The 20,693-nt window shown below is 39.1% G+C and overlaps 1 protein-coding gene across 1 annotated transcript in view; it reads left to right on the top strand.

Annotated features, from left to right (window-relative positions):
• The window catches only part of asic4a (acid-sensing (proton-gated) ion channel family member 4a), a 91,843-nt gene extending 74,671 nt beyond the window's left edge, over positions 1 to 17,172 (top strand). Inside the window, exons 4-10 of the mRNA XM_086091876.1 lie at positions 58 to 211; positions 6,735 to 6,788; positions 8,625 to 8,778; positions 9,836 to 9,927; positions 10,651 to 10,730; positions 11,980 to 12,114; positions 13,870 to 17,172. Of these exons, the coding sequence (XP_085948002.1) occupies positions 58 to 211; positions 6,735 to 6,788; positions 8,625 to 8,778; positions 9,836 to 9,927; positions 10,651 to 10,730; positions 11,980 to 12,114; positions 13,870 to 13,998 (798 nt within the window). The 3' untranslated portion in view covers positions 13,999 to 17,172. The remainder of the gene's footprint in view (positions 1 to 57; positions 212 to 6,734; positions 6,789 to 8,624; positions 8,779 to 9,835; positions 9,928 to 10,650; positions 10,731 to 11,979; positions 12,115 to 13,869) is intronic.
• The last annotated feature ends 3,521 nt before the right edge of the window (positions 17,173 to 20,693 follow it).

Below are 20,693 nucleotides of genomic sequence, written 5' to 3'. Positions count from 1 at the left end.
CCAACCACAAGCGCCACGACTACCTTCCTAGCCTGGCTAATAAATCTCTGTGCTTAGCTGACATACCTGCCCCAGCCCTGGGGGAACTGCCGCTCCAGCAGCAAGGAGAAGTTCCCCGGATACGACACGTACAGCATCAGCGCCTGTCGCCTGCTCTGTGAGACCAATGAGGTGGTGCGGGTGTGCAACTGCAGGATGGTGCACATGCCAGGTAGGGTCTAAGTACACATAGGTTTTATATTTCTCGCCTACAGATGGAAAATAATGTACTTTACTGTCTTTTTTTTTGTAGAAATAGCAAAAAGTAGCTTTCTGTTGGCAGCATTGCACAGATTTTGTTCTGGCTCCCGTTTATTTTGGGTGTAATTTCACTGTTGGCCACTAGCTGGCGACACATTATTTAGTATGGGTGTGAATTGCCTAGTACCTGGCGATTCGATTCGTATCACGATTCATAGGTCACGATTCGATGCGATACCGATTAATCCCGATGCGAATCTATGAATTGATTATTGCGATTTTTTCCCCTCAAATTTAGAAAACACTAATCAGTAAACTTGTAGATGTACACTGTAAGATTTGTATGAAAATGTATTTATTTATCTGAAAATTCAGGCTTATAACTGAGCCACTGCATTTAACAAACAGGTTGCAGTCTGTTTCATGTTTGAACAGCATTGAAATCAAATATTAAGGCTTAATGTTCCATTAATATGACATTCTTCCATTTTTTTTTTTTTTTTTTTTTTTTTTTTTAAAAGAGCTCAGTATTGTTCATTCGGTAATGTCATCATCATTGCTCTATTTTAAATTATATATATATATATATATATATATATAAAAAAATTGTATGTGGGTGAGTATGTGTATGTGCGTGCGTGCGTGCGTGTATTTGTTAGCTCACCAAAAACCTATTAGAAAAAATCCCATACCGTTCACCTAAACCGAACACCGCCGTCAGGAGACCCGAGGGGACCAAAGAAATCCAAAGAAGGTGAAATCCAGCACAGACCAGACACCACCCACCGGGCCACCCACCAGAATTCTTCCCCAACCCCAGAAACATCTAAATTCCAACAAATCCAAAAAAAATAGGCCACGAGGATTAGTAGGACAGGGTATAGCGCCCGACTCGCCTGTCGCTCATCCGTTAGGTTGGATAAAGCGTCCAGGAAAGCCATGCGGACCTCTATTCCCGCGCCGGCAACCCAGGAGTGTGTGGTGTGGTTCCAGGCTTGGTTCAGAACCACTTCAGCACCCGCCACAGATGCCCTAGCCGAAGGGCCGGGACCGGCAGCGCCAGAGACGCCCTGCTCCCTGCCCATCTCCTGAGTCCGGTCCGTAAACCAAGTGAGATCCCGGAGGTCCGCGGTATTGTCCAGGAGCCGCAGGATCCCAGCTCCGCTTGCGTCCGTGGACAGGACCCGATCCTGAGGCCAGTACGGGGCCAGACACTCAGCGATAACCTGCTGGACCCGAAGGAGGTTGTTTTTGACCCGAATCCCACTCAGGATGGAAGCGACTCTCAGTCCTCTGACACCAACCTGAGATCCCCTCGCTGTTGCTTCCAAAAACGGAGCAACATTGCAGGCCCGCATGATGCAAGGAAGGATGTTGCATCCGACGGAACCCATGGCCTGAAACACCTGCGCATTGTCGCAAGGGGCCCGAGGAATGGTCTGCACGGGGGCGGATCCTGTCAGCTAGGTCGTCCTGTTTGGTGGAGGGTTTGGAGGTGAAATTGAACATCCTGATAAAGAGCTGAAGAAGAGACCACAGAAGTTTTAAACTGATAGTATATTCTCCAAATTTTTTCGGGCTATCACTAAACTATCACTATCACATTCTTCCATTCTTAATGTGTGCATCCTAACCCTAAGTAAGACGTTTTGTTGAATATTCCCATAAAAAAAGTGTTTAAAAATCGTTTCGGCCACATATCGAATCGATTCGAGAATTGCGCGCTGTAATATCGCGATATATTGCGGAATCGATTTTTTTCTAACACCCCTTCTATTTGGTTTTGAAGAACCAGAACAGGAAGTACTTTGAGTACAGCTTAGTTTTTGTTGAAAATTGTAGAATGACAATTTTAGAATTTTAAAATATGCATCTTTGAGGCAAATGCAGAATAGAACATTGAGTGACAGCCAGGGTGAATTAAGAGTTGAATTAGTTGCCCCCGCTTATCATTGGAATATTTGCAGGCAACTGTTTTAATCATGAGTCGGTCCGCAGCAGCCTCACATTTACATGATATCATGAGGCATGTGCAAAATAATCCATCTGCATTTTGGCCCCCTTGAACCCTTGGAGGACAGATGTAATTTGCAGTGTCTGACCTTGAGCTGTTCTACGTGGAACAAAATGCTCTTCAGCTGCGATGGCAGCTCTCCGTCAGGTGTCAGCCCTGATTAACATCTCAGTGAATTTCCGAAACCCGTCGCACGGGCTGGCCGTCGTCAATTTGCACCGTTTATGATTACGGCTTCTAAAGTGTAAAGCGCAAGGCGGGTGGTCAAATGGACCAAGCAAGGAACCCAATCAGCGTAGCTGCGAATCGTGGATCTGTTTTGTCAGAAAGTCCAAAGCTCCACTGAGAGTTTTGTAATTATTAACTGCTTACGTTGGTGGATGTAAATCTCCAAAGGCAAAACACATTTATTCCAGGTGGCAGTTTAAGTACTTTTGACTTTAGAACAACAAAAAAAAATACAGTAATGAAATGGAATGTAAAGAAATGCTTCACTTCAATAAACATTGTGCTGATCCTTCTGACGTATGTTTAATACACACATACTCAGTTTCTCAATAAACCACAGTTCTTCAAAGAGGATAAAGAATATAGGCCTTTAAGTATTGTTATATCATAAATGTAAAAATATCTATTGCTAATTTGAAAGCATACAACAATTAAATGTGTTGTAAATATCCTACAGAGGACTGGTGTGGAATTACTTACACGTTTCTTGTGTTCCGTGAATGTAAAAACAATATGGGTTTTGGAATATGCATGGAAATAGACGGTAAAAAATGAAAAAAAATTGAATGTTTGAGGCATATTTTCCCCCCCAAATTGTAGTAATTGACTTTAAGGCTACTTTAATTTGGATGTTCCACAGTAATAGTATATTACGATTGTATTATGGCGCAAATTAAGTAAAAGACTTAATATCCGACAGGCACAAACAAATAGCAGCCGGATTAGAAAACGGCGTTTGCTGTGTCAAACAGACACTTATCACTATTGATTACCGATTTTTCATTTTCCCTAATCGCCTGGAGGATATGAGTGGGACGCCAGTCTTTCAAACTCTAAATGAGGTGTCTAGACTGGCACAGCATGCGTGTCATCAACACCACCGCAAAGAGTCATGCCACTGAATGTAAACGCTGTGTTTATATCCAAGGAGCGTTTAAGCTCAGGAAAGAGACGCAAGTTGTTACACTGCACAACCACAACACCAAATTTAGGGTATAGTAAAAAAAATGTTTTTTAAATAAAGTATACCAGAAAACCACTTGGATTGTCTGCAAATCAGTCACACACGTTTTGGACTGTAACGCCTAAAAAAATAGAAATGAGTAGACAAAGAATAATAGTGCTGCTTTCCAATATTCCTCAGGGCCACAACTATTACATTACGCGATGACAGCTGCACCATTATAAGTGCTGCTCCATTGTTTTTAACAGTGGCAAATCAATTTGTGAGCTAAATTATAAATGGCCGCTGCCTGGCGCGTCAGTCCAGGGGAGAAATTGCAAGCTCAACTTTACTTTGAGAAATAGCTCCTTTTAACAAGAAATGAGTCCCGCAGCTGCAAATGAACAAGACAGCAAAGAAATGGGAGAAACATTTGAATTAACAGATTGTGAGCAACGACCACTTGGGAGTTGTGAGAGAGTAGCGGCACCATTTTTGCTTCCCACGGTGATGTATTGCATCAGGAATTCTGTTTATTGTAGATATCAGATTTAATACATGTGCGAGCTTTGGTCAAGCCAGATTGTGTGGAGTTCCATATATTAGAGCGCAGTGAGCACAATTTATACGGATGTTCCTTTATAAGACTCCTGAGAGCAATTGGCTCAAAAGATTGTCAAGGGAGGCCAACGTGTGAATAAAAAGTCTTTTTCACTCTCAACCGCACACACACACAGACACAGCTGTTCAAATGTTACATCGCTGACCTACAGTTTTTACGCAGTCAACAGGATGTGGAAGATAATCCTGCCTTGCACATGCAAGGGTTATAGCACTACTTATAGCTTTGTTTGTATATGTAAAAAAAAAAAAAAACTCCTCAGGCACCATCTGTTCATACATTTAGGAACTGGAATAAACACACATGTTTAATTACCACTTAGAATTCTATTGAGGGTTCCTGGGTCCCTTTAAAAGCACTATATAATCAAAGTTGTTATATTTATTACTATTGTAGTTGTCTGGTGTTTAGATATTTGCAAATATGTCCTTTAACTATTAATATTGTTTACATTTCGTAGACATTGTTGTTGACATGTGTTGTTGACGTTTTTATTAGCCTGAATTTTGTCTTGTCTGTCTCATTAAGGTTTTGTTTCCACCTTCGTTCCTTGTGTTAACCAATCGTCATGTTTTGGTGTCCATGTTGTTGTTTTTCTGCTTTGAATTTTGATTTGTTTAGACTAATATTTTTGATTCTACATTCTCCACGCTCTTTCCCTCACTGCTTCCCTGCGCTTCGCTCCTCCAACTTTTTGCCACCAAAACCATAAACAGCTGCTTGTGGTGGATGCTCAATATATACGACTTGAAAGACTTTTAAAGCAGTAACTTTTTTTTGTTCAGTTGTTCTGTTTGTCTTCAATTGGCTGGTGACCAGTCCAAAGTTTATCCCAATTCTCACCAAGTCATCTGGGAAAGGCTATGCTAACCCCTAAAATCAATGAATGGCATGTTGGGGCTGTGAATTAGCAACATGGTCCACTTATCAACACTATTGCCTTAATGCTTGTGCAGTTGATTTAAAGTAATACATCATGGATCTGACAAAAGTAATGTTATGGCTGTGTTTTGGGTTATGGGGACATTGTGTTGTCATGATGTTGATGTTTTCAGTTACTATGCAGTTGCTATGTCCCTTATGATTATGGCAGTTGCTATAGGCCTTATGATGATGCTGTCAGTTGCTATTTCCCTTATGATGATGTTGTCAGTTACTATGCAGTTGATATGTCCCTTATGATGATGCTGTCAGTGTCTATGCAGTTGCTATAGCCCTTATGATTATGTTGTCAGTTGCTATGTCCCGTATGATGATGTTGTCAGTTGCTATGCAGTTGCTATAGTCCTTATGATGATGCTGTCAGTTTATATGCAGTTACTATAACCCTTATGATGATGCTGTCAGTTGCTATGTCTCTTATGATTGTTTTCAGTTGCTATGTCCCGTATAATGATGCTGTCAGTTGCTATGTCCCGTATGATGTTGCTGTCAATTGCTATGTCTGTTATGATGATGCTGTCAGTTGCTATGTCCTTTATGATGACGTTGTCAGTTGCTATGTCTTTTATGATGATGTTGTCAGTTGCTAGGCAGTCGCTATGGCCCTGTAAATGTTACTCTGTATTTAGGGTCACTATTGTGACTTTTATTTTGACATATAAGCCTTTTTTTATATATAGAATTATGAATTGCCTTAGTGTTACTTTTGTCAGTATGTGGAGGTTCCTTAGCCAAGGTTTCTCTCCACATGTCAAGGTTTCCTATCCCCGCCCTTCCATGCAAGCTGTTCTGAAGGTTGCTTCGATGTATCTAGCCCTGCTCTCTCAATCAAGGTTTCTTAATCATGGTTTCCGTCAATCTGTCGTTATTTTGTATTTTTGTCTACAAAGACTCTCTGTTTTCCACCTCCCGTGTCCTGTCTGCGTTTGGGTCCTAATTCCGCACCTCACATGACAAAAATACTAGAATGGATAACTAACAAACATGTAATGAGGATAAGCAGTACAAAAATAGTATAGAATGGTGGTACTAGTTTGTCTCTATACAGAATATTACAAATGCACATTTTGTGACTTTTTAAAGTATCTCCCACTTTTAAGTCTTATACAACCATTAAGGCATAGAAGCAAAAATGTGTTTTCCAAGATCTGGTTTCCTCAAGGTTAATATTTTAGTGTCTTGGTCTATTTCTATATTTGGGCGACCACCCAAAAAAGCTATTAGGCTGTTCTTGTCCTGTGACAGGTGGACAGCTCATGGAAACACGGCACAGCTTTTGTCTCTTCAGACAAAATGAAAGTACGGCGGCCTTTTTGTTATTTGAGACTAATTTCTACTCTCGGTGATAATTGCACAACATTGTACAAACGAGATGTAACTGTGAGCGTTGAAAAAGTCACACAGACAAGCCGATGTCATTTCACTGTACATTAATCAACACACCTCATAAAGAAGCAAAACAGCAGAACTTGGCTAATGACTTGCGCCGCTAATGAATTCCCGCTTTTGATGGACTGGCCAATGTGTTTTTCTGGGGACGTTTACGCTACATGTGCGCAGGCTGCATGCTCCATTTCTCCGTGCTCGGCGGATGCAAGTCATTGTGCGCGTGTCTGCCTTCATTGGGAGATGAATGATAAGCGACGGCGTGTTGTTCACAGCCGTTCTTCCTCATTGCGGTAGACACGGGTCACTGATCATTTTGTTAGTGATTGATCAGACTCATTATGTGCTCTCCTCTCCAGGAACCGCTGATATCTGTCCTCCTAATAAAATCAACTGTGTTGACAAAGCACTTGGTAAGAAACAATCTGCCTTCATTTCTTTTCTCATTACGCTAGAGAATGCCACACAATAGGTATACAGTACAAGTTTTCCAAGTTTTTTTTTTTTTTTGTCATATTAAGCATGGCTGGAGGATGGTAATCTGAATATCTTGAAATGACTTCCCCATTGTGATTTTGTCACTTTCGAGTGGGATGACCTCCATTGTTGAACTGTTAATATTAAACGTATTCGTCATTTCTGCGCCGTCTCCGCCGTCTTCAATCTGATCTTGGCACGGAACAAAAGTGCCGCGCTTTCAATGGCATTAATGTTGCAGTATAAAAGATTTTATGCTAACGGGCAGACGTGTAGATATATATGTGCAGGGATAATTACACTTTTTCTGCCATTTTGGCCACAAATTTAATTTGGCCTCTCATCACCACATTTAGAACTTATTCAATATATTAGGAGTGGGTTAGATCCATATGGGTCACACTCATGAATACAATTATATGAATTATGCCTACTTGATGGAAGGTAATAGTTTAAAATATAATTTTCACAGAGGAAGAGTTCCCTCATGCGAATTATACGCCATTGTTCTCTTGCATAAAATAGACGACACTGTAAATCATCCGTTATCATCAGTGTCACACTGAGATCCGCATTTTCCTATCGCCACCCACTTTAACAGATGTTAAGAACTAGATAGACCGATATAGTTTTTTCTGGGCCGAATACCGATGCCAACAATTAGTAGTCAAGGTGGCCGATAACCAATATTTGTAGCCGATATTCATTTTCAGTAAAGGGGGGGAATATTGGCGTCAACATTTTTTTTAAATACAAATGTCAATCTTGACTTTATTGTAATGTTTAAAGCATTTTTATTGAACAATTTTTCAGACTTTTTAAAATGTATATATATTTTTGTTAATCTTAGACAATCGACTAAATTTCTAACAAAATATTCAAGGAGCTCCTAAGATTATCAGTATGTCTTAAAAAGTTACATGCGAACTTAAACAAGTAAATAGCTCTCTATAGTGTTCTACAGTAAATATTTTATATTTATATATTTATTTTATATATAAGGTTCAGAAGGTTCCCTGGGTCAGCAGCATCTCATATAAAGTTAACTGAAATTTAAATAAATAGCTCCCTAAGATTAAAATGGTTTTAGATTTACCTTTTATCAGCCCTGAGATTTTTTTAAAAGGTCGATATCGATATTCATCCAAATGCTCAATATCGGTTATCGGTCTATCACTATTAATAAGAACATTAACAAAAATGTATTTCTCAAAAATAGCCTTTTAAAACGGATTATTATAATAAAAAAACATCAATGTTCTTTTTTTTGTGACAAGTCGTTGTTACACTCCATTTAATAACATTTCTATTTTTACGCAATCTGTAACTTAGAAATGTCAACATCGTCATCAGCTGAGGACCCCCAGTAATTTTTTTGCTACCTGTCGTCCACTACTCACGCAAAATGGCCTCATAACCTACCTAAGGGGACTGACTCACCAGTTGAGTAAATAACCGTCATCACTATGTTGTCTGTTAATATTGTCAAGAATAAATTGAATGTGACTACGAAGAGAGGCGCAAAGTTAAAGACAAAATCAATTAGTAAACTCTAACAAACCATTTTAAAACTCGAACTGAAGAAGACTTCCGCTTTAAGACAGACAATCCTGCTCATTTTTACACACACAGTGAAACTTCCCAGTCAACAACCCACTCAACAATTCCCTAAAATCTAATTTATAACTACAATTTTGGATAGTCCTCCTAATTCTGTGTCTTTGTGAGCCTGCAGGTCTAAACTGAAAGGTTGTTTTGTGCTACATTTTCAGCACAGCTCCAGAAGAAAAGCGGGGACAGCTGTCCATGCGAGACGCCCTGTAATCTCACCCGTTACGGCAAAGAGCTCTCCATGGTCAAAATCCCCAGCAAGGGTTCGGCTCGCTATCTCTCCAGGAAATACGACAAGTCCGAAGACTACATCAGGTAGGAGCTCTCCCGAAGCTCACTCACGGGAGAAAGCGGCAGCAGTGGTGCGCTTCTTGTAAAACTGATCATTAACTCTGACCTCGAGCCTGCGATCACTTGCAAACAACATAAAACACAACAACACCATGTTTATTATAGCATTACCTTACTTTTGTATTTAGTAGTAGTAATGAATTATTATTTGTGTTATTGTGAGTAGATAATAATCTCCTGGAGCAGAGATAAGATACATCTATATAGGCTATAGTACAATATTAGCTTATCCGGGGTCGGGTCGCCGGGGCAGCAGCTTTAGCAGGGAAACCCAGACTTCCCTCTCCCCAGCCACTTCAGCCAGCTCCTCTGACGGGATCCCAAGGCGTTCCCAAGCCAGCCGAGAGACGTAGTCTCTCCAGCGTGTCCTGGGTCATCCCCTGGGCCTCCCGCCGGTGGGACATGCCCGGAACACCTCCCCAGGGAGGTGCCCAGGAGGCATCCGAACCAGATGCCTGAGCCACCTCAACTGGTTCCTCTCAACGCGGAGGAGTAGCGGCTCGACACTGAGTCCCTCCCGGACGACCGAGCTTCTCACCCTGTTTCTCATTCTGGAGGTGGGGCTCGAAGGGGAGTGTCTGGTGGCCGGGCACAGCCCGAAAAGGCAACGTGGGTCCCCCTGCCCATGGGCTCACCGCCGGTGGGAGGGGCCAAAGGGGTCGGGTGCGCAGTGAGTTTGGTGGCAGCCAAAGGCGGGGGACTTGGCAGTCCGACCCCCGGCTACTGAAGCTAGCTCTGGGGACATGGAATTAGGGCTACAGCTAACGATTATTTCAATATTCAGTTAATCCGTTAATGTAAAGATTTGGACAACTGTAAACTGAACCAGGTCAAATTAATTATTAATTGATTAGTTGCCAATCGTTGCACGTCTTTACAGTATAAAACAAGCAAAACCCATTCATTAGCTATTTTCACACTAATATCAATAGTAGAATGTTGATGTAATTTTGCCTGATGTGTTTTCAGTCTTGTCATGTTGTGATTTGCTATCATTTAATATTCTGACTGTTTCTCTTAGAGACAATTTCCTGGTGTTGGACATCTTCTTTGAGGCTCTCAACTTTGAAACAATAGAGCAAAAGAAAGCTTATGACGTGGCAGGATTATTAGGTATCACCTCTGCCACCATAATTCTTTGGTGCCTTGAGATATGAGTCTAATCCATTCTGTGACTATGCTTGTAACTCAGCAACTCGACAAAGCATTCCTCTCCGGCTGCTTCTTATTATTGAATTTATTTTTAGTTATCTTAAAACTTGTCACGCCGCAACAAGATTAAACTCTGAGACAGAAGGCTCAGACGAGTGGCGTTGCCGTACACGCGCGCAGGCTCATCGTGTCATCAGGGACATCCAGTGGTCTCGGTTTCCATGGCCAGATTACTTATCACTGGCTAGCAACAAAAGTTGGACAACTCTCGAGCAAAAAAACAAGGCTAACAATACAACACTCCAACATGGATAAGTCGTGCTAACAATGTAGCAGCTGTAGCTAACACTGGCTAGTTAACGGTGCACGTTCTTTTACGGTGCCTGTCTTGTGTTAGTGAGGGGCGTGGCTTGGGTCAGAGGCTCGAGGGGGAGGGGAAAGGGGGAGGAGTAAAGTGAGACTACATTTAAATCTAGCTAGCAATTTGAAGACAGCAAACTCCCTCTTGAAGTAAGCCACTATACAGTGCTCCTATCCCAAATATTTGCCCATAGGTCAAAGCAAAAAAAATGGCTCGTATCTCAAATTACCACTGTTTTGATTTATGAAGTTAAAATTTGTGAAAATACTGGAGAAAAAAAGTTGCTGGTGACTTCAGATTTTGTCTTAATGCACTGTTTTTAGGTGACATTGGCGGACAGATGGGTCTTTTCATCGGAGCCAGCATCCTGACTATTTTAGAAATACTGGATTATATCTACGAGGTATAGTATCTGTGTCGATGATACTTACGCATAAAATATTACGCTTATTGTCAATCCAACTTGGCTAGTCCATGTTAGCCTTATCCTAACTTTGCAGCCCAAGATACAGCAGGATTAAAAATAAAAAAATAAAAGAGAGCCCACTGGCAGTCCTTTTAAACACGGCAGGCAGTTTTTGACCTCCATCCAACCGGCCAAGACAAAATGTCGCCCCAAATTCCCCTCAGACTGATTGTCATTTATAGTGCAGTCTGATTAATGTCACGCCGCCTGATTAAATGAGCATATCAGGCCCCAGACGACGGCGTTGCATATCTAGCACACCAGAATCGGATGTTTGCCGTCACGTAATCGGTAAGAGTGGTTCCAGAGACAAATGTCAGAAACACAACGGTTATATTGGACAAACAGGGTAGAAGGACTGTATGTCTTGGACTGAAAAAAAAAAACCATTAAATGAACATAAACAAAATTGAAGTAATCCGCCACGGTCAAAATTTAGGCTTTGATTGATTAAAAAAAAATATTTAAATTGTGTACAGTGTAATGGTTTTCACCTTTATATGCCACTCATCGTGGCCGATGAAATTAAACTTCATTTATTTCCATTTCCGGTTCTGTTTTGCGAGTATTTCTCTCCAGACTCCACACACTTATTAATTTGCCAGCTATTTTGCTGTCCAATGTTGGATATGAACCACTTTAATGTGGTTCCAGCTCAGACTTCTGTAAAAGTTTGATTATCATTATTACCCAAGCACTTAATTCCAGCGTTAAACGGTTACGCGTCAATCTTAAATTAGCTTAGCAATTAGCACGGCTCCCCCATTTTACCTTGTCATCTCTTTGTGAGAACAATACTTGTCAGAAGTGTAGCTTACTCGCCACCAAGGAAGCAATAACTATTGGCTAAGGAGCAACTCAACAACATGGTTAGCTGGACTAGTAGCCAGACGAAGCTCTTTGCTTGCTTGCTAGCTAGCTAGCTAGTCCGCCTTAAAAGTCTACTCTAGCTCATCCATGACTCTTAATTAGAACAAGCACTATAGAAAATAGATGGATGTGTACAATCACTGCTACATGTACCTCTGAACCTAGTTAAAAGTTTTACAACGAATACTTACTTACTACTTAGGCTACTTAATGTCACCCTCTCGTCTTCTTGCATGCCACAAATGACAGGCAAGGTCTCGGATGTGCTCGTCCGCTTCTCATTTTCTGTGCTTTTGTGTTGCTGTTTCCACGTCAGGTCTTCAAGCGACGACTACAACGTGTACTGAGGCCACAAAAAGAGGAGAAGAAGAGCAAGCCGCAGCCGCAGCCGCAGCCGCAGCCGCAGCCCGCCACTGTTGCGACTGTGGGTCTGGAAGAGATGAAAACAGAGGTCCGGCACATTCTGTACTGCAACAAAATGTGCTTCTTTTCATCTACTTCCCCGTGGCATCATGATTCTATTAAGAAACGAGATGGGAATATTCAGGGAAAATGTTGGGAATGTTTTCCACTTCTGAACTAGTAACGTGCAATGTTTTGAATTCATTACAGCACTTTGCTCAGAGGCTGGACTTGTTTATTACACAATTTTATTTGGATGTATCGCAAATAGGTCCGAAGTTCTCAGTGCTGTTCACCGGCAGTGATATAAAAAAAACAAAAAAACACTTGCAAACATCTTGTTAGATATTATTCATGTTTCATTTTGTATTTTTATCTGTCTCAGATCAGTGTGTTGTCATCACGTGGGTTTAGGTTCTTCTTTTGTTCTTTTCCTTGTTCACATTAGCTGTTTTCATTACTTGCCGCCCTTTCTTGGGTGATTGCTTTTTTCAGTCATCATTAAATTTATCGATTCCTAAATTAGTGCAAGGTTGCATCCTTTTCTGTAATATGATTAGCTTTTCATGGGGAAAAAAAACCAAGCCGTATTGATTTTTTAAATGCAAATTTGTGGATGTGATCATGTCGGAATTTGGTACAGGATGCGGACAAAAGTATTGGGACAACGGGCCTTGGAAAACAGCATCCATTATTATAGGAAAGCTTTTTGTAAGATTTTGGAGTGGCAATTTTTGCTCTGTGAGACTGGATGGACCTTCCCCAAAATGTTCCACAGGTATAGAAACATAACATTGTATAAATTATTTTTCTATACTGTTGAGTGAGGGAAAATGTATTATTTAATTGCTCAATTTTTAGGTTTACCTTCTTATATGGGCATCAACACACTCTAAATTTTGTAGAATTTCAGTCAAAAATGTGTTTAAAAAAACAAATATTTGATTCAAAACATGAGTTAGCAATAAACAAGAACATAATTAAATAGCTTTGCCACCATGGGGTATTTTTATACAGTCATGCAGACAAAAGAAGAAGAAGACTTTCACAACTACTGTAAGTGGCTCAATAAACTGCCGAAATATGAGCAGTTTTTGCAGACAATAAATAATATAAAGTGGGCCTGTGAGTAGTATTATATTATGTGTCTCCATAAGTGTTGATCCTATTCGCCTTTGTTAGCATTAAGCTAAGTGGACTTTTTAAAGACAAAGTTCACTCATTCACTCGCAGCCATTTTCACTGAAGCAACCCCCTTCGGTCCCGGCTGTTTTACTGGATTTTGACAGATTTTTGCAAAACCCACACCATATTGTGTTCCATTGCTCTAAAAACATAGAACCTACCAAAACATTGATTAGAGTCTCTTCTTCCATCAGGAAAAAAGTATATTTGTATCTGTTTCCGTTTTGCAGCAATTAGTATTAGAATATAGCTAATTGTCATCATTATTCACAAACCAGTTAAAAACCCTGGGAAAAAGAGCTTGTTGCAACATGGCCCTGGTTGGTCTCTTATACTCTGCTGCCACCTGTAATAACTACCATTGCTTTAAGCGTCCTCTTTAGGTCAGATGCTGCAACAAAGCCGATAAGAAAAAACGTATAAAACGTTTTTGGGACCATGGCAATATTTAAAATAGAACGTTTTTATACGTTTTTGGGAGCAAAGGAGTTCATGTGGTTTGACTTCTCTGAAGTTTTGTTTGACTGTAAACTTAACCAACAACAGAATTGAGGCCTACCCCCCCCCCCCCCGAATAATTGTTGATGATAATTCAAGTTGTCTTCTGTGCTTTCAACAGGAGCCCAACGCCGTGTCGCGAAGTCATGCAGAAGGAGCGTACGCTAACACGTTGCTACCCAATCACCACCATCACCCTCACCATCATCACACCGGACGCCACGGGATGTTTGAGGACTTCACATGCTAAAGCCGACCGCCGTCCCCGTACTTTTCTTTGCATTGACAACCGAAGGGAGAGAAAAGCAGTGTTTGTTGCCGTCAAGGAGAGACCTTCCGCATTAAGCGCCAGTTCTTTGCTGCCATCAGTGAAAAGCTCCAGCCAAAGTCCAACACCAAACTTGTGATGCTAACAAAGCACTTGTATGTACAGTAGGTAGGCACAAAATGGACACTGCGTTATGTTCTGTTGTTTTGTTTAGTCAGGATGGGACCCCTTTAACTTTGTCTTGCTTCACGTGAGGAGTTTGACACTTTATGTTCGCGTAGGACCAATTTTCAAGTACGTGGTTCCTTTCCCTGAAAGGAAACAAGCGGAGGACTGCATGACCCCCCACCCGACGCAATTTATACTCCAAAAAAAGGACAATCTGATTTATTTGTTGATTTCTCTTTAGGCCATCTTGATCCTATTTTTCCTTAAGCTATTGGCCCTTCATGGAGTACACGCTGTACTGCTGCATCAAGTCATCGCAACATTATGAAATATCGAATCATTTAAGAGATATTAAGATGGATATGTTCTATATTGTATACAAGAGGAATTCTAAAGTAAACACAGCTCTTTTGTGCTATTGTCATTCAAATTATAAAGGGGTTATGGAGGTGGAACTGCTTATTGTTTTTTTGGTTTTTTTGAAGAATGAAGTGGCATCTTTCCACATGATACACGTAGTCTGATTTGTGGTAAAGGTGTTAGAGAGTAGCATTGTACATTGTAACATGAACATTGTAAAAAAAAAAAAAAAAAAAAAATACAATGATAAGAACGTGAGGGAGGTTCTGTTTTAATGGTTGTTGTTTATAATATAATAACTTAAGTAATCCTTTTGTTATTTATACATTTTAGAGAAATTATTTTATATGCGATCACGATTGTAGCAATTGCTGTACACTGAAAATCTGCAGATAAAGAAGAATATCAATACATTTGTACAGGTAAGAACAATGACTATGGATTGTGGATGTTATTTCCCTATAAAGTATGTCCTCTTTTGTCTACCCACATGTACAGTGGAACCTCCAAATTCGTTGTACATTTGGGAACGCAAACTACCAAAGTCAAACAAAACAAATGGAACTGATTGTCACATACAACAAAGTGTTGCTGGCTCACAAAACGTCTGCAATCATCTTCTTTTTTTTACATGAATAGAATGTACTTTTTATGTGAAAAGCACAAGCAGAAATGTCCTTTTTATTTTTGAAAGATGAAAATAAAATGTATTAAAAAAAAAATACAATTCATCAAATGTCATCAAAGCTAAAGAACAATTAATTTTAAAGTTATTGTTTTACATTAACTCATTTACTGCCATTGACGGCTATAGACGTCAAAAATTCATTTGAACTATTTCTATTAGTTTAACATTTTTGTTCACTTTTGTTAACAAGAGTATGAAAACCTGGAAGACAATTATTGTACATTTAGAACAGATATACAATTTGTGATTAATCGTGAGTTAACTATTGAAGTCATGCGATTAATCACAATTACAAATTTTAATCGCCTGACGCCCCTAATTTTTAATAATTTAATCACCTGGTGCCCTTAATTTTCAATTATATTTTCTTTAAAAATAAAATTTAAAAAATAGATATTTTTTTTTAGAAGTGTAGGTTTTCATACTCTTTTTAACAAAAATGTGGAAAAAAAGTTATACTAATAGAAATAGTTCAAATTAATTTTTGACGTTTATAGCCGTCAATGGCAGTGAATGAGTTCACCTTTAGTTGTGGTTGGCTCCTTATATTTGTGCAGCACTAAAATCCTTAAGTGTTACATAACTTTAGACTTTAGATTTATTCATTTTTTTATCTGAAATCTAAAATGTGACCATCTTTTTGAGGTTCCACTGTACATTCTTATCTGACCTGTCATGCACATTTCAAGGAACGAACAGATACATACGAGACGTGTCTGTGTGTGTGTACTTTAAAACGTCAACATCAAGGAGTACATTTAAATGATTAATATGAAAAAGATGATTGAGGATCAGCATTTTTATATATATATATATATATATATATATATGATCAATGTAGGTGTGGAGCACCAGAGACAATCACTGTTAGCTTACTTAAGAGAGACGTCGGCATTCCTCTATATCCGAATTTTACAGATTGGAGTACTGGAAGTTTGTAATAAATGTTGCTGTAATCGAATTTAAGTTTATTGGAGTACTGCACATTCAAGATAAATAAGTTCTGTAATACAATTTATTTAAGTTAATTTGAAAAAAATACTCAAATCTCATTTTTCCATGTCACAGTAAAGTCAACTTATATTTTTAATTTGTGTAGCAGCTTTTCACAAATCTCAAATTGTAACGAACACTTTCCTAAAAACAAAAGCTCACAAAAAATACTTGACTTGAGATTTGTGGGAAGAATTATTGTACAATTTTAACATTCTGGATTGTTGGCCCTGATCTTTTTCCAAGGTACGGAAGCCCATTCCCGAATATTAAAAATAAAAATAAAAAATTAACTGTAAAAAGCCCCTTTTTACAACGCCGTATTAGGGTCACCTAGCAAAAAAAAAAGGGAGAGAGAGATTTTAAATTTCCATTCCCGTCAGTAACGAAAACATTTTTGTTTTTATAACCAATTTTCCTAAAAAAAAACTAAAAAAAATAAAAGATGACTTTCACAACTACTTCACAAAATGTTTGAAGAGATTTCTGCCAGTGGAAAAAAAACATTTATTTTTTACCAATTTCCTAAAAAAAAAAAAAATAATAATAAGACTTTCACAACTACTTCACAAAACTACTGAAGAAAAAAATCCACAGAAGGAAACTCACAGTAAAAAGAAAAAGAAAAAAGAAAAATATTTTTTTTTCCATTACTGACGGGAATGGGCTTCCATAGGTATGGGCTTCATACCAAGCAGATGAGGTAAAGGAGGAAAAAAAAAGGGGGGGGGGATTCTTCCCTCCGTCTCAACATATGACAATTGCTGAGTAAGATTTTTCCAAGACTTCCAAGACTTGCTTTGCTGACTTGTGATTGAGTGTAAATGCTCAAATCTGGCCCAATCGTGAGGATGTGTGTACCCGCCTAGTGTCATAAAACTAATTTAACGTACAGTAGATTGATGATTTTTTTTTTTGATAAGCAGCAATGATAACACTGATGCAGATGGAGTCCTTAAAATTTAGTTTGTGCTTGAGAGATCTCGGCATCACTGGGATGTTAATCGGGGTTAATAAGGATTTTTAAGTCGTTCCTTACTCTTTTGCCCTCATCGCTGGACTTTACATAAAAAGCATATTGCAATCTTTTTCTTTTTCGCAAATATGAATCGCTTTTTTCACATGATCCAATGCAACTCGGAGAGAAGTGTTCCACGTGAGGTAATACAACTTAAAGAAACATAAACAAATTGTGTCCAATATATTTGAATAAAGATTTATACGTTCTGTATATGTGTGCTAAAATATGAATGGGTGTATAATTAGATGACGTTCATGTGCACAAAGTATTAGCGCCACACTGAAGAACACAAAAAATTATTTAAGTGCACAGGACAGCATTTTACAAAAATCTATATATTTTTTATTTATGCATTTATTTATTTATTGTTGTTGCAAATTATTATAAGCACATTATGAAAATATTCCCATTTATTATTATTTTATTGCAGAGTAATTTAAAATGTTTTTTTTTTTTATATAAAATCCTGTGTAAAATAGATAGAAGATAAGATAGAAGACGGCCTTTTTCTTGGCCATTACGTCAGCAAACGGCTTTCGTTTACGCACGGGATACGTCATCGCGATCACGTGACCAGGATAATGGCGTTCACGGTATGTTCTTATTTTCATACTTAATTGGTTTAAAAGAAAATTTAGGGAATAAGATGCCAGATATATTTGCACTTTTACTCTTTCTGCCTCATCCAATAGTGGAAAATGAGTTATAAGTCTTCCTGAATTGGTGACCAGACAATCACAAGGCAAGTTGGGTGACATGTTTCCAAACTAACTTCACACCAGGTTTGAACAAAAATAGAATTTCTCCCTGGACAATGGATTAAATAACTAAATGGTCAAATAATTTCCCCGATAAATTTGCTTGGATCGCTTGGATATTATTTACTATGAGCTCCCGCACACCGCCATCTGTCAACTCCCCTATCCCTGTCAAGTAATCATGGGCTGTATATGGCTGTTTAATATTCATAATCATGTGTCACTTTGACATTTTCAAAAGGTTCCCAATCGCACTCTCTGATGGCATCCCACACAGGCCATGCATAACAATCCTTTCCTCTGTCATCCATAATAGTGGCCGCTGTCAGACAAGTCAGCCGCACAGGGGCCCGCGGTGTCGACAAGAATACGGAACCAATTGGCTTGAATGGGAATCAAGGAGCATTTGTTGTCTTCTTTCTCGGCGCCATCTATTTCTCGGACCTGTTTTCCGATTGACAAATGTGCTTTTGAATGCAGATGCACGTTTATGCAAGAGCTGGCGTCACGTGCGCACGTAAGCCGAATGGTGTGCCGCCGGGCGCAATGTCAGGCCTCAGGCTTGCACCGCAGCAGACAGGACAGCATGCTGCCTGCATTCTTGGGATTCCCCAAGACACTCAGGAGTTTACTTGACGCTGGGCAATTCTTAGTCACACAATGGCATTTAGTGTGTGATTACACTTTAGCCAAAATAGTTACTTTAGTTCAAATCAGCCACACACCAAAAAAAAATTAGCAGAATATTTGACATTTTCAAGACAATGTAATAATTAGTATTATTTAGAAAGTGATTACTTTTAACCAGCCCTAATAATAAGCACACCAGCAAAAAGCTATATGAGGTAAAAGATGGTGTCATACTATGAATTAAAAGCAAAATCCAGCCATTTTTAACAAGGCGGCCATTTTGCCACTTTGCGCTGACTGACAATGATAACTGTTGCTCAGGTAATGACCAATCACAGCTCACCTGTTTTCTGCATTTGGTCATGTGATATCCACAACCTGAGCCCTAAGCGACTGTGATGTCATTTTAAGTCGACAACAAAGGGCAAAATGGCCGCCCGCTGAGATGAATAAAAACAGGTGGATTTTGCATACTGATCTGAATATATGACTGGATTGCCGATAGCTTATACACGCCCGTCCGTGCGAGCCGTTGAAGCCACAGGGCGGCCATCTTGCTCCTCCCATCTCGCGAGCAGACTACTGTATAAACTATCCGATAAACTTACAGATTAGACACATACAGCTCGTAGGCAGTTAGTATAGGTCCAGGGGGGGGCGGGGGGTTGTGGCGGGGTTGTCACTATTTTTTTTAACAAGTAATAAAAAAAGAAAAAATATTAACAAGTGGACAGTATGTGCTGCTTTCTTTTTTATCGCTTAGTTCCTTAGACCCCAATATTAGATTTGGCACAGGCATCTTTTGCTGAATTACAGTTATAATTCTTTAATAAAAAAATATATACAAGTTTCCTCCTGTAAACATAATTTAGCATATAATTTATACATGTATTTAAAGCAAGTTGTAAAATGTCTGAATTCCTCTTGTTTATGGTTAACAAATTAAAACATCTTAAATCATGCTGTTTTTGCTAAGTACTGTCTCAAATGTTCTCCAATTTTGATACTGTAAATGTAAAGGATCGTATGCTAAGAAACGCTTCTTGGGAGGAGCAATATGGCGGCCTCGCGGCTTCAAAAGTCTTGGCCGATCGGCTATCCGGTCATATATTCAGATCAGTGACTTTGCTGCTTCATTCATGTTCCACAAATGCAAAATTAATCAGGACACATTTTTTGGGGAGTAGTGTTGCTGTATAGAACATATTGTAAAGAAATTTCTTGGGTTGACTTTAATGGACAAAATGTTTGTCAAAAAGTGGACATAACAGAAAAAAAAATCAGCAAATCAAAAATCACGGTCAGTTTTCTTCCACATTTGATTTTATGTCAAATTTAAAATACATTTTATTTTACTTCGAATCTTTGTGGTTTTGAATATTACATTAGAAATGTTTTTGACATGTGAGTGCAAGTCTAATTACCTGTACAACTTGGAAGAGAACCGTTATATATATATATATAATGAATGGTCGCAAGCCTAAATACATTTAAAATGTTAGCAAGGTGCCACGCACAGTAGTTGGGTTTTAGCATCAAATTATTTGATTATTTCCTGACAAATATTCTCTTAAGTGTCAAAACACGCGACTTTTCAACACAACCTTGACATGAACCCAAACTGTCAGGGAAATCTAAATCAGTTCCTCGATCATTTGAAGCAAATATGGCCTCTGTGCGGGAGGAGAAAGTGCATAAAACCAAGTAGAAAATCATGGCTTACAATTAAGTCCCAGCTGCTCTGTAATTATGTGGTTTTACGACATGCCTCGGGGGAGTACATATAGACCACCCTTGACATAACTAAAACTGTAATTACGTATGCAATATTTTCCCTGCTTTTACCCAAACCAGACGAAAACTGCTTCAGGTCCAACATGGGCGCGAATGCTAATGGTAAAGAACATGTCGAGAAACCCGATAAAAGGAATTGTGCTCGAAATATTTATCAGATTTCATATTGCTCACAAGTGCTACTGAGAGTATTGCAAATGGTAATACGCTCTTCTGCTGACACCTAAAGGACAAACGTAATTTTACAATTTAGAAACAAACAAGA

Source organism: Leptonotus elevatus, chromosome 12 (genome assembly GCF_054856555.1).
Source record: "Leptonotus elevatus isolate MCC_2025b chromosome 12, RoL_Lele_1.0, whole genome shotgun sequence".
NCBI classification, from domain to species: Eukaryota; Metazoa; Chordata; class Actinopteri; order Syngnathiformes; family Syngnathidae; genus Leptonotus; species Leptonotus elevatus.
Note: the sequence above shows the minus strand (reverse complement) of the source record. Positions and strands in the feature narration are given on the sequence as shown.